The 15,079-nt window shown below is 35.8% G+C and overlaps 2 protein-coding genes across 5 annotated transcripts; one reads left to right on the top strand and one right to left on the bottom strand.

Moving 5' to 3' along the window:
- Positions 1 to 937: 937 nt before the first annotated feature.
- LOC105340781 (cell division cycle protein 20 homolog) lies at positions 938 to 6,422 on the bottom strand. Of its 2 annotated transcripts, none has more exons than XM_066070439.1 (11): positions 6,311 to 6,422; positions 5,302 to 5,446; positions 5,002 to 5,152; positions 4,554 to 4,759; positions 4,186 to 4,311; positions 3,559 to 3,755; positions 3,124 to 3,218; positions 2,479 to 2,707; positions 2,033 to 2,158; positions 1,565 to 1,682; positions 938 to 1,427 (listed from the first exon to the last, which is right to left on the bottom strand). In XM_066070439.1, the coding sequence occupies exons 2-11, from the start codon at positions 5,426 to 5,428 to the stop codon at positions 1,246 to 1,248; spliced, it is 1,557 nt and encodes a 518-aa protein (XP_065926511.1). In that variant the 5' UTR covers positions 5,429 to 5,446; positions 6,311 to 6,422; the 3' UTR covers positions 938 to 1,245. The 2 variants fall into 2 exon arrangements, with proteins under 2 accessions (XP_065926511.1, XP_065926512.1); XM_066070440.1 differs by having other exon boundaries at positions 5,302 to 5,437; positions 6,311 to 6,408.
- Positions 6,423 to 7,332: 910 nt separating this feature from the next.
- LOC105340780 (E3 ubiquitin-protein ligase TRIM33) lies at positions 7,333 to 14,115 on the top strand. 3 transcript variants are annotated; one of them, XM_011446985.4, is made up of 7 exons: positions 7,342 to 7,581; positions 8,928 to 10,400; positions 11,288 to 11,389; positions 11,689 to 11,730; positions 11,850 to 11,960; positions 12,391 to 12,432; positions 12,592 to 14,115. In XM_011446985.4, exons 2-7 carry the CDS (start codon positions 8,933 to 8,935, stop codon positions 13,233 to 13,235), a joined length of 2,409 nt encoding a protein of 802 aa, XP_011445287.2. In that variant the 5' UTR covers positions 7,342 to 7,581; positions 8,928 to 8,932; the 3' UTR covers positions 13,236 to 14,115. The 3 variants fall into 3 exon arrangements, with proteins under 3 accessions (XP_011445291.2, XP_011445290.2, XP_011445287.2); XM_011446988.4 differs by lacking the exon at positions 11,689 to 11,730 and having other exon boundaries at positions 7,334 to 7,581; XM_011446989.4 differs by lacking the exons at positions 11,288 to 11,389; positions 11,689 to 11,730 and having other exon boundaries at positions 7,333 to 7,581.
- The last annotated feature ends 964 nt before the right edge of the window (positions 14,116 to 15,079 follow it).

The raw sequence follows: 15,079 nt of genomic DNA, 5'->3' as shown, positions 1-15,079 counted from the left end.
CACAATTCTACTGGTACTCAATTAAATAGTATTATATCTATTCAATGAAAAGGTCTTTACCTAGATGAACGACTTTTTCACGTGTATCAGATAATTCATGTTTAAAACGTAAAAAATAACGAGTATTTTATTTTTCCTTATAAGGAAATATTAGAAATTTATAAATACCAACTGAACTCCACTGTATTGCATCTCTACTTTGCAATAAATATTTACACGTTTAATAAGTGGTTATATTTTAATCAATAATATCATTTGTTGCATTTCAAAATACGTAGACAAGGTAAAGAACATTTTCTCAAAAGTTTTTCTTGGTTTTATGTAAAAGTGCAATTGTACAGTTATGAATGCATACCGGTAATTAAAAAAAAATTAAAGATTGAAGTAAATATAAAATGGTTTTTTTTTTGGTGTTTCATTTGGAAGCGATCAAATTGTTTCTCTAAACTGCTTAACAAAACATTATCTAAATAAATGATGCGTGCATTAGGCAGATTATGAAGTTTTGCTTTTTCTTGGAAAATATACCGGTACTTCTTGCATTTGTTAACCATTAGGTTTTCACTGAATAGTATATCTATATTTTGTTTTTCACAATATCAATGTAAATTTTGACAACAATAAGTATTAAGAAAATTTTTTATTTATTTAAATTTCTGCAAACTTTAAATGGCCTCAACATAGTCCAAGACACATGTAGTAACTGAACAGGATATGGCATTAAAATTGAACAAAACAAAAATTACATGCAAAATAAAAAGAAACTTGAAGCATTTGGATGACATGTATACATAGGTAAACAGAATGAAAATTGATCCACAATTGAACTAAATCAGGAATGCTAAAATGCAAACATCAATTCAAAATAATTATTATCAATATTGTATTATACTTATCAATGGATATTAAAACAAAGGAGATGATTTTTAAAGAGGGATATTAAAAGCTATCTGGCATTCCCAGTCTCTCCAGATGTCCCCTTTCAAACCCACAGCTCTGGCTGATCTGATTGGCTCAGTGACAAACTGTACACGGTACAGACATGAGAATTCCAAGAAATACATGCAAACAGCACCTGTCCAGTATCATCAATTTTACTCTTGTTTCATTGAGCTTCATCTGGTTTCAGGAGCAATAAATTTTTGGCTTTAACCCATCATACATATACATGCCTGCACGTCCTTTTACCAATAGCTCGTCATTTAAAATCGATGACAAGAAGGTCCTGTGTTGGACTTCAATGAATTAGCGGATCCTGGATGGCAGGGAGAATGTTTCCTTCACCGATTTGGTCTGAGCAGTTTTCTTGACCTTCTCTTTGTCCTTGGCAAAGCATTTCCATAACCTGATGGTCTCATCAGCTGCTGCACTGGCCACAGTCGTACCACAGGGGGACATAGTCAGACTCAGGACTCGAGCCTCGTGTCCTACAAATCAAATCATAGCTGTAGTCAAACTCCAGACTTTAAAAAGGTGCGGACCAGTATTCGTAAGACAAAAAAAAATTCAGAGAATCTGTTTGAAATTATAATGAATATTAAAACTCAAACTTGATATTATAAACCTGTAAGCTCGGCGATTCTGTTCATTTGTGGGTACTTCCAGATAGTCAGTTGGTTCTGTGAGTAGCCATGACCCGAGATCATTTCTTTAAGCTCAGTGGACCATAGAATGGAGCACACCTAAAAGGCAATGGTTTCACAAAAGCAGATTCATATATAGTGTTGAAATATAGCAATCATTTTCATAAATATAAGAAAGATTGTTCATCTTGATGAAAAACAAAAATTTCAAATTAACCTTAACAATTTGGTATATTGTAGGTCATTTCATAAGAAAAGACCAACATTTTTTAGCATAAACTCTTTTATTCATTTCTACTAAAATCATGTGGAACAAATAACAAGTAAAAATTAAACTTGGAAATTAAGATTGGCAAAAATTATCAAAGATCAAGGGATATGTCTCAGATAAAATAAACATGCTTCTGTTTCACTCATCATGATAAACTTGTTAGATAATAGTAAGTCACCTGAGAGTTTGTGTCTATGGCATTTACACAAGAACCATTAGAAATGTTCCAGAGTCTGATGTGTCGGTCTGCAGTCCCTCCCCCTGAGGCTAGTATCACAGGATTCCATGGACACCAGGCTAAAGCCTACAGACAATCCAAGCTCTATTATTCTCTGGGTGTTAGCGAAATTTCAATATAACACCCATTTCTATTTGTTTTGAACAAACATGAACTGTAAACAAACTTTAATTTGCTGCATCATTATCAGTGATAAACTGGTTTGCAGTGACCATTTTTTGTGACATGTAAATTTTAATTGGTAAATTTCCTTAAACACGGATAAGTTGGTTTACAATAAATATATTATATGATGAATGTTTCCTTCTAAATATATTCACCACCTTTGAGCTTAGGAACCAAAAGGTGCAAGCAAGCAAGAAATAAATAGAAGAAAAAACATGTACCTTAACTGCTGCAAGATGGTGTGTGAAGGTCTGTACAGGGGAGACTCCTTCTAGAGCCAAGGTGGTGTCCCACACATTTACTACATTGTCATTGCCACCACTCGCCAGGTGGCGTCCGTCCGGGGACCAAGTTAGTCCACACACCTCCTGGGTGTGTTCAATCAAAGACCCCACATGGTGGTCAGGGACCCGCACATCGTGGTGGTGGATAGCTCCAGAACGAGACCCACTACAGGATAAAGGGTTGTGTGAAAGTCATTGTCAAGTACACATTCCACTGCATTGTACAGTGTGATGCTAAAGTTGATCCACTTTGTCAACATCAAGTTCAAAATGTTACAGGTAATACTGGATAATCAATTGCAGAATTAGATACCTCAAACTTCAAAATCAAACTTTTTATGCATTAATGGCTGCCATTACAAGTACATATTTATCATTTTCAGAATTTCAGTCTCTCTCTCTCTCTCTCTCTCTCTCTCTCTCTCTCTCTCTCTCTCTCTCTCTCTCTCTCTCTGTCTCTCACTCCCTCAAACTAACAATTTTTTTTTCATGCACTACCATAATAGAATGATTTCAATGAATACCTTAATTTGTTATACATGTATTACTATTTGTAAAAAGACACGAATGATAAGAGCCCACCTGCTGACAATGTGTGAATTCCAGGACAGGGCGCCAACTCTAGCCGCATGTCCTGTCATCACGCGTAATAACTTCTCCGCCTCTGTATCCCACAGCTACAAAACACCAGGGCTCACATTACTCTTCAATCTATACTATAAATATACTACCTGAATCTTTCACATACTACATTAAGATAATAAAAAGTCCTGTTAAAATAAACATAGTTACAGTAAATCTGCTTACAACGAAGTCTATTCAATTCCCCTAATTTCTAATTTTTTAAATGTACAGTATTATGAACCTATCATAGACCTATATAATAAATAACATTAATAGCAAATCAGAATTGCTCATCCCTAGTGCTTCACTATAACTTTATCTTTGTATGTATGCACTATGCAATGTTGCAATAAGTAACATGTAATATATAAGTATTCCAATTTTATTCTATACCTGTACCGCCCCTGCATTAGTCCCCACCGCTAGGATTCCTCCTTCTGGGGTCCAGGACAAACCTGTTATGTAATCGTTCTCGGACTGCATGTTTAGAAGCTGTGCTATGGTACATGTGGTGGCATTCCAGAGATAGATGGCCGTCCCAAGGGCTACAGCCAAGATATTCGAGGTTGACCAATCTAACAGGTTCAAATCTGGAATATATATAGCTTTTGTATATTAATGTAAGTCTTTGGAAGATAGCATGCATAAACTTCAGACGATAATAAGTTAGAATCTGTCAAATGCATGTAAAAATTTAATTCAGACAAGGAAACTGTCCAAAACCATGATTAAAATAGCAAAATGATTAAAACTGCTAATAGGGCTGAATTGGCACGGCCAATTTAATACTTTAAGTTAATTTAAACGCATTGGACAAGAAGAGCTCTGTAATGAAAATATTCATTTTTTATTTAAATTTCAACAAACCATTAAGTTGTGGATTTTTCCTAAGTAACTTTATAGCTAGAAAAATCAAATTCAAAATCTATAATTGGTATTATGCCAAACACCCATATTTTTTCCTTCCATTGCCGAAGTAATTTGGTTGGACTCAAAACTATATGTCAAAACTGTTCTTACAGTAGTCATCCAGAAGATCGGGAGCATCCAGTATCCTATCTGGTTGCTGTGGAATGTTCCGTGCAGCGGATTTAGGGACAGTAGTTTTACTGTAGGAGTACAATACTTTCATTCTGTTGCTGTGACCTGCAATAATTTTTTACCAATATACATGTTCATGTATCCTGATTCAAATTGTAAGTAAAATTTGTTACAATTCAAGAACTTTAAAGTCATGGATTTGAAGGAAAAAAAACTTTATTAACAGTGAAATTTATCACATTAATTCAAATCTGCTAGTATTTTCAAACAGGAGCAAGTCCTTAAAAGGTAAAACTTTTTCATCATAAATTAAACAATAACAGAATGTTTGCTCTTCAACACTATACCTGTGGCTGCTGGACATTTATTGTTGAATGACAGAATCTTTGTATCCTGTGGATTATCTCCCTTGTTAAGGACGGTATTTAGCTGGTTCTGGTAGGGAGCTTTAGAAGGGGACCAGTCTGGGTCATTCTCCTCATTTTCACCTTTCTCTTTCATTATGGCAAAGTGACTGAGATCAATGTCTTGGGATGAACGGCTCGGAATAAATCTACAAAAATAATGGTTTTGTATAACGTTATTTTAAATATGACTTAATCTGGGTTGTTTTCTTGTTAGTCATTTCAAAATATCATTTACGGTACCTGTATATACAATGCAAAGTTAATTATTAAATTATTACACATTGTCAATCAATATGACAGTCAATGACCGACACATAATCCTATATAGTTATGATACATAAATGTGTACCGTTACAGAGCTATATAGCTAGAGACTTGGGTATCTAACCTGTCTGGACCAGACTGCTTGTTTGGGGTTTTGCTGGGAGTCTTCCCTTTCTGGGTTGGCATTTTGCTGTATTTTCCAGGTGTTTTTGATTGAGACAGACCTTTTGGTGTTTTTGTTGAATTTTCACTCAATTTGGGTCTAGGTGACAAACCTAAATTAAATTGTATATAAGAAATAAAATGTCTAATGTAAGTAATGTTTACACTTCTGTAGAAGTGTATCCCTAAATACATTGTATGTCTTTCAAATAAATTCATAACGATGCTGACATGAAAACAATATTATGAAATAATTCAGTACCCAAGCTAGACTCTGATCCTTTTTTCTCCATAGGTTTTCTTTCGTATCTAAACTTTGGTCCATTCTGCAAAGGTCCATCAAGCTTGATAGCTTCGTTCAGCATTTTTTCAAAATTGAAGTGTGCCATTTTTATAGACTTTAATTTCTAAGAAAAAAAAAAAGCAAAGATCAATCTCATTTTAGGAGGTTGGGACCAACCACCCAAAGTGGTTAAAACAGCTATACAATAACAATAGCTCAATAATCGACAAAATTCCAAAATGTGATATAATTTTACATTGCAATATCACTTGGTATCTTTTGTTATAGATTTATATATACTGTGTTCAGGGTTATATTCGACCTTCTGCGCTTGCAAATGGTTTTGCCCTGTCTTAAATTCGCCCAGACAAGATTGTGTACTAAAGAGAAAACTTGGAACATTCGTATTTGTCAAGTCTTAAATTCGGCCGCTGACAACAAGGGCAAAAATAAAACGGGGGCGAATATTTCCCAGTATACAGTAATCCATTAATTTGTTGATCAAGTTCTTTTGTGGACCAGGGAGGTATATATGTGTCCCTGTATAGACCTACACTTTCTGAGATTAATCCTATGTGTGTGACCTACTCAGGGATCAACCTCCCAAGCAGTAGGCCAGGTTGACAGGTTACGTGTATAAAGTCTGATTTTGCTTGGTACTTCCACTGCTCACAATTGCCTTGTTGAATATTTTGACAGGTGATGAAGGAAATTCGTGATGAAAACGATACTCAAAATATTAAAAATTTAAACAAAATTAAAAGCTTAACAAACATGATTCAGATAGCACTTTAATATTAGGAGTAAGTGGACACCTAAGTCACGAAAGCTTCATTGGTCCCAACCTGCATTTGTTTATCAAGTAAAGCAACAAGAGGATTTCATTAGTTTTTACACTATGACTTTTCTTTCTTATTTTAAACCAAAATACTGATCGACTGTTTAAAATTGAGACAAACTGAATAATCTGTTTATCATTAATACTTACATTACTTATGTACTGGTTATAATGATAATATGGCCCGTTGACGTTCAAACGTTAAAATATGTACATTTCATACAACTGACAAGTATTTTCATTCTTCCCGCAATTTAACCACGTGATTTTAAGGTTTCAAACCTCGAACCCGATCGAAAAGAACTTCTTCATAATTACATTGATTTCTTTGAACAGAGACATAAATGACATATTTATGTCTCCGCTTTGAATAATCAAACGTTTAACACTATTTAGGAGAAGTAGCAGTGACTTACTATAGCAGTAAATCAAAGGAGCATTAGATGAAGTGCGGAGGCTAATTTCCTATCAGATTTACCTAAAATTTTTGAGAATAATAATTTTTGTCATTAACATTATCTAATAAAGAAAAATTCCAAATATTTCAGTTTTAATATATTTGAATTTTTCTAAAATCATCCATTAATGCCATAGGCGGCTAAGGAAAGAAAAATTGAAATAGTGGGGGTTGGGATGGCAGACTAATCCAAATTCTTACCAGCAAAAGAAAACAAAATCATTAAAAAAACCATCTCATTAAGTCTATAATATCAATCTTTGCAAACAAAGCGCCCCCATCACCCCGGTTTACAGAGATTGTCTAAAACTTTTAATTATATAAACTTTATTGAAATAAAAAATAATCTAAAGAAGAGATCGCGAGTTAGCCCCGTTTGATTCCTATAAATGAAAATACAGGTTTGTGTGTCTGTCTGTCTGTGTCTCTCTCTGTGTCTCTGTCAGTCTGTATCTCTCTCTCTCTCTCTCTCTCTCTCTCTCTCTCCATGAAAAGAACAGAGCATAAGTCTTCATTCGATGACAATAAATCAACGATTAGAGAATAAACATGTTAAATGTCTGTTGACTACATGATAATAGAATTGATATATAGGGAATATATTTACTTAATTGATCACATTTCTTCGCATTGAGAAGGAACATGCAATCGTAATCGCTACTTAATAATTAAGCTGTTGATCTTGCCTCGGAGATTGGAAGCTTCCCCTGTATATACATGTGTATTCATAATTGGTTTTTATTGAGTATACACAGGATTTAAAGGACCGCGCCATACGTCTGCAGATTTAAATACCTGCTAACCCATTGAAAAAAAAATTACTACTGGGTTACACCTCAATCTGTGACCGACTTGGAAGTTATTTTCTGCAAATCAGTGCACGTCGGCGTGTAGAAAGCCGAACGACTTCTGATTTGTGATGGCGTGAATCTTCTGGAAGAGAAATTTTCAAAATTTTGCACTTGTAAGTATCAAATTCCTGTGCACCTTTTGTTAGCTGCATAAGAGACATTTAAATATTATAATCAGATCTGTCAGCGAATAGTCACATTTTGGATTGACAGTTTCTAGTCTTTTGGGGGTAAGGAAGTATTGTGTGAAGATTACCCAAGTATTTTATTGCAGTGAACATACAAAGTCTTTAATGATATCAAATAAAAACGATTTTGCTTATCTAATTTAAATGAAGAATTTATCGGTAGAGTAAGTAGGATCGCGCGTGAATTTGTTCAGACATGTTTCTCGTTTATATATACATCGGAATTTACTCATTGTTTTGAAATCAAACAGTATCTTTGGCCAATAAATACAGAACAAGATTTGAATACAGTACTAGTTTTTCTTTATTTTACAACTGAGCGGCCAACTCATATTACTTAATACGCATCATCATGAACTACTCTATTGCATTAAGGGAACTTGTTTTAAAATGAATGCTGATACACTATACTTCATTTTCTCGATATCCTAAAATTTCAATCTTTATAAAAAAAAAAGATCTGATGAGAATAACCTGCATTGAATCTTCGATATATATATCTAAAAATTAAAAAAATCCAAAGCAAAATAAAAACACAATTCAATAATACTCGAAAACAAATTATACTCCGACCTAAATTATGAAATAAATGTTTATGCATACTAGTATACATGTATATATAACTGTTACGATTAAGGAGTTCTATATCAAAAGTAAATGCTGGGAGAGAAAGAGGGGGGGGGGGGCGAATGTAGTAATTCATACAAATATTCCTTTTGTCATCTTTCACAATGATCTTTTTAAACCCCCCACAATGATCGATGCTCAATCTTTCTTAACATCTCTTGTAAATAATGGGTCAACAAGGTCTCCTTATTTGGTGTAAAAGAGGACAACGTCGCCCGTATAATATAACTACTTCAATAGGACTATACATTCCATAAATTAAATCAATTAAACGTATAAATATACCACCGGCCAAACTTTACTCGAGTTAAGGTAGCTTAGAGACCGTTTGAAGACTTTTCCGCCATGTGTTTGCTTTACTTTTCATATTGTGTTAATCACATCTAAGAGTTAAGCATCGATAAACTTTATCAATTGATTGAGTACTTTGTATATCTAAAGAATGTGATATGTTTTAAACAAGCTCAATAGATTTTATCATTTTTTTGACCAAACATAGATTCAGGCTTTAAACTGCCTGGATAAAATACCATTGAACATTTACCGCTTCAAGCGACTTGATATGTAAGAAAAGAAATTGGCTTTAATTCAACTCCAGATTAAAAAGAATTTAACATTCAACAAACTACACTCTTTTTCTGCAGGTAATATGGAAAACACGGCGTTTACCAACTGTATCCAGTGCCATAATGAATTTGATGAAAGCAGACGACATCCGCACGTCTTGTCTTGCCTTCACACCTGCTGTTCTTCTTGTCTAGAGAGAATCGTCAGTGGAAAACAAATCTTTTGTCCGGATTGCCACTCCCAAACCGAAATTTCCAGTGATCCCTGCAAGGAACTACCTCTTGACACGGCATGTCGAAATTACCTGGACTTCGTCCGCATCCAACGGAAACCAACAGACATACAATGCACGGACTGTCCAGACCAATCGTCTGCTTCTTCCTTCTGCAAGGAATGTTTCACCTTCATGTGTCCAGAGTGCACTACTGCCCACAAGAGAACTGCCATCACCCGCAAACACTTGGTAGTTCCCGTCAGTGAACTGAAAGAATCGGGACTTAATGAATTCCACCGAAAAGACACGTGCAACAAACCGGGGCACGAGGAGCAAGTCTTCACGTTCTACTGCGACAGACGAGGATGTGATATTCCCATCTGCACGCTGTGTGCCGTCTGCGACCATAACCAAACCAACGGTCACCTCATTCGGAATCTGAGCGATGTGTACGAAGATTCCAAGACTGTCGTACAAAGCGTTATTCGCGAGATCAACGCTCGTGGTACGCCCATGTCGGAAGCTGTGGACCAGTTGGAGAAGGTCGTAGACGAACTGGCGGCTACAGAAACCGACATCAGTCAGGAAATTGATACCATCTTCGATAAATACCAGAAGATTCTTAACGAGCGAAGATATCAACTGCAGATGGAAGTTCAAAACCACTGTCAAGTGAAAAAGCGAGATCTTCAAGAAAAAGTCAAGACGTTGAAGTCTTATACCACTGACGTTAAAACTGCCACAGACTTTACTAATCGCGTTCTGCTTTATACCACAGCAACAGAGTTCCTTAACCTTAAAAACGTGATACTGAGAAGAATACTTGAGCTAAAAAATGTGAACGTGTCAATTCCGGCAAAAGACGATGTTGCACTAAGATTTTTGCGAGGGGTCAGTGACGATTCTTTTGTGCAGTTGATTAACGGTATAGGAAACGTCTCTTCTAGAGAAAGTCCAATTCCACAGAGCACGCTACATAACGGGCACTCTGACACCGGACCAATGAAGTCTGGCAGGTCCGAATATACCTCGCCGATAAACCAGGAACTCTCGCGCTCACCAGCTAGAACGCCACCTAGCGAAGCTCCAAGAAATACCACCTCTGTCACCCCAACAACTCCTCAGTCTGTCAAGCGAGTCGGCGATTCGATTGCGGTGAGTCGACAGATGAGCATTCCAGCAGCAGCAGCAACACCGATCAGAGAACCAGTTCAGAGACAAACCAGTCTTCCCGCGCCGTTGGAAGAGAAGAAAAACATGAGCACGGTAGCCATGATGAATGGCATGCCCAAAACCCCGGCAGAAGAGAAAACATCTTTCTTCAGCAAAGCGAAACGTAAGTCACGTGCTAGAAATGAAAAGTCACAGAGAAAGGGAATGCTTTGTATTAAATCTAGCCAATGCAGTTCATTCTCGGTTTTTTTTTTGGTATCAGGGACTTAGTTGTAAAACGAAATGCGTGCAATAGAAACTTATTTAGTGTGATGACTCAACTTTTCCACATATGTTTGGAGTATTTCTCAATTGCGCCCCGTGAAAGATCAATTTTTACCATATTGTTTGAAATATGGTTCAATCATGAAATAATACCAAAGTAATGTAATTTGTGTGACAGATGGTGTGTGTTACATTTAGTCTTCTGGAATGTGGGTTGGGGTAGTTTACGTTTGTGGGACATGAACTAGATGATTACTAACCCTAGGTGGATGAGCCATTATGATTGATTGTTTCTTCGTGCAGTGCAATAGACTTGATATTGGTTTCTTTCACTCTCTGTTTCATTACGCCATTATTCACCAAAGATGCAGACATTGTAATCATTAACTTATTTGATGTTAATATCAAACTAAAACATTGCTAGCGGAAATGAATTGAAATCCTTAAGGTGTATCAGATAAGTTGAAACTTTTGTAATTTTAACCTGGGCTTTTCTTACTGAAGTATAAGATAAATACAACTCTAATTACGTTCTCTGTAAAATATTAAAAATAATTTAAAATCTTCACACCTACTTCCATAATCTTGTAAGCGGCGCATCGAATATTATGAGCTTATTTGCAAAACTATCAGATCTTCTATGATGCATATATTCAGATCTATTTTTTCATCTCTGGTTTTGCCTTATTTGGTGTGGTAACATTATATTTCTACCTGCATTATGTTAGACAGAAATTTATACAATAATGCTTCTCGCTTTTATTGTGGTTTCAATCAAATTCATAGCACCTGATGATCACGTGACTGCTGACGTCACTGAAAAGAAACCACGTCCTTCCCCATTAAAATTGGAACCATCTCAACCATTAGGTTTGGGGGACTTTTTGCGTAAGTAGTTCCGCCCCATGTGCATGTACTCTATCCTTTGTTGCAAATTGCAGTTTCTGCATGTTTGTATAAAATATTCCAGATTTTCTCTTTCGAGTTTTGAATATTAGACTTAGCGTTTTTCCTATACTTGTATACGTAGAAGACTAACATAAATATACATATAATCAAATCATGTTGTCATATTTCAAAGATTATTTCACGTTTCGTTTCTTTCTCCTTTTACTGTTAATCTTTCATTTACTGTCTTACTAATCTTCAACGTTTTATACTAACACGTCTGTCAACCTTTTAAACAGGAAATCTAGAAATGAGAGGGGAGTTGCCGATGAAGAAATCTGGTATGTGACAGATAAAAGAGATCATACACTACTGCTGTTTTAAAACCAAATGTAAGGTTTTCTAAAAAAGAATTAAGAATTTATTTAGTAAATGTTGATTCAGCGGGATTCTTTTACAGAGAAGACAGCCCAGGCCAATCGGGAGTCCTTCCAACAGTTGAGTCCGGACCGACCGTTCCAGCCCGTCACCTCTCCCATCTCCCCAAAGACTCCCACTACCATGCCGCCTGGTAAGTTGAAATTAAAGAGTATGGGAAAAGTTTGGTAAGCAAGAAAGGTACGAGTAATTATCCTGTAGTATGGTCATGCTACAACCCCGATAGATACATTGTAAGTAAAACACAGTTACAACGAACACGCTTTCAATGAATTTCTCAAACTTACAGTAAATTCAGTTTTATAAACGTATTTCATAGAACGAATTTAAAATGTTCGTCCTTGCATAACACTTCACTATAAGCTTGTCGTACTGTATATTGAACAACCTAAAAATGTTTTTATTCAAACGTGTTCAATATCGTCATATCTTGTCGCTGAGTAATGATTTATCGATATTGGCGTCATATCAGACACATACTAGTAGCCGTGGGATTTCTTGATCAGGGGCTCAAGTTGAAATTGAAGGTTGATTGAAAGACTAATCGAAAGTTTATGTTTCAGAACTGAAGAACTTACCTGGTGTCGTGTATGGGGATATTGTTTGTAAGTTTTGTGTTTGTTTGTGGATCAATTGAGATAATTTTTACATTTTGTGTTCTAGTCTGACGAGTGTTATCAAATACCAAAAACTTGATGTATGTCGATATGAAAATCAATAGGTCACACCGCATGTAGTATACTTCCTATTTCACTGTGTTACAGGTCCGGATTTCACATTTGATGTCCTGACTATTCATAACGAGCGTGAAGTCTCCCTGGATGGCAAAATCTTACGAAATCGGAAGACTGGTAAACCAAGCAGTTCCGGAACCGCGGAAAAACAATTCCAAAACTACAAGGGAATTGTAGGTAATTTTCCCTTCAAGGAACTTGGGAAATATTACTATGAAGTCGACGTCTCCTTTACTATTTATCAGCCCCTGGAGCAAACCTGGCTAGTCTATGAACTGGGTATTTGTCGTAAGGATATTATTGACACCCATCACACAGTGGAGCGCCATGAGCATGCGCGATCCTGCTACGTTGCAAGATACCCAGAAGACGGCAAATTGGCCCACGAGTTCTGGCACAACCGTGACCTCTTGACCTACGTTCCACTGTCTGATAACACAGCGGGAATCACGGTGGATCTTACCTACGGTTTGTTGGTGGACACAAGACGAAGGAAGTGGACAATTGCAGACGTTGGAAAGCAGAAGAAACTGCACACGTTTACTGGAATCGACTTCACGGAGGCGCTTTATCCGGTATTCGGTACATACAACCCTGATCTGGTCAGTGTCGAGATGACTCTTCGAACAGGATCAGAAATCTCTGCTTTTCCGCCATTTTTGAAGGGGTTTTAGATTACATTAGACTTACGATATGACGTCATTATTGGACGTCAAATAGCTAGATATGATAAAACACTGTTCCACAGGTCTCCTTGCAAGAAAATTTGCACAATAAGAAAAGATGGAAGAAACCTCGAAAGTATTGGTTAGTTTATCGATATTCAAATTAATATTATGATATCATAATCAGAGGCATATCAATCGAGGACTACGTCATCAAGTTCTTTTCGGAATAAATGGCTTTCCTTAAGCTTTTGTTGATATATCTCACTTTTAGCTATCTGACTACTGAAAAACAGATATGATTTTAATACCTAAAACATATTGCACCGTTGGAGGTATTATTATTGTTATAATCAGATAGGGCAAGGGAAATAAGTGCGCTCTCTATATGTAGCCTTTTGAACAATTAAAATGTGTATCGATTGATGTAAAACTTGATGTAATAGAAATGCGTGATACATGTATTTTGAATGAGAGTATGTTTGGTGAAGAGCACATTTTGCTGCAGCGATAAAGATTTATGAATTATTTATGAATTTATTGTATAAAAATAGCCCAACGTCGATTACATTATTTGTCAGAAAAGGGACGTTTTCGAAATCGAACATGATGAATAAAAAATGATTTAGAAAAGTGAAATACAGTTGTAGTCACAATATTGTTGGCAAAGGCCTTGTCCTTGTTGTCTGGGAATCATTGTGCCAGTGAATGAAGTAATTTATTTTTGTACGGTATACATGTACTTCAAAACCAGAGTGAATTTGTTATATATATTCTTATTACTTTTTTAATGATTTTTTTATTCTTTAATTTATTTAAACAATCTTATATCTAATTCTTGTATTAACAAGTTTGAATTTTAAAAAAAATAATAAACCTAGAAAAATCTTGACGTGTTTTCCGTACAGGTATATAGTACATGTATATTACCACCGAGTGTGGGCTTATCGATAACATGATACTGATCACTTCTATTGTACAGAATGTATATATTTATTTAATTTCATAATTAAATTTTTAGCTCTATCTTGATTTCCACTTTATTTCTGTACTGAGATAAAGGTAAATCGATGAATTGATTGTATATGACTACAAACTGGAGCTAAGGACTTTTAAAATGATGCAGTAAGGAAACTGAATACGATGTACCATACAGATACCGATATACCATAATAATACTGATATACCATACAGATACCGGTATATATCATACATATACCGGTATACCATACAGATACCTGTATATACCATACATATACAGGAATACCATACAGTTACCGATATACCATACAGTTACCGATATACCATACAGACACATATATACCATACAGATACCGATATATACCATACAGATACCGATGTACCAAACAGATACTGGGATACCATACAGTTACCGATATACCATACAGATACATATATACCATACAGATACCGATATATCATACAGATACCGATATACCACACAGATACCGATATAACATACAGATACCGATATACCACACAGATACCGGTATACCATACAAATACCGATATACCACACAGATACCGGTATACCATACAAATACCGATATACTATTCAGATACCGATATAACATACAGATATCGGTATACCATACAGTTACCGATACACCAAACAGTTACCGATACACCATACAGATACCGATATATACCATACAGATACCGATGTACCACACATATACTGGAATACCATACAGATACCGATATATCATACAGATACCGGAATACCATACAGTTACCGATACACCATACAGTTACCGATACACCATACAGTTACCGATACACCATACAGATACCGATATATACCATACAGATACCGATATATACCATACAGA

Source organism: Magallana gigas, chromosome 8 (assembly GCF_963853765.1).
Source record: "Magallana gigas chromosome 8, xbMagGiga1.1, whole genome shotgun sequence".
NCBI lineage: Eukaryota > Metazoa > Mollusca > Bivalvia > Ostreida > Ostreidae > Magallana > Magallana gigas.
The sequence above is the reverse complement of the archived record's forward strand: the minus strand, read 5'-3'. Positions and strand labels throughout refer to the sequence as shown.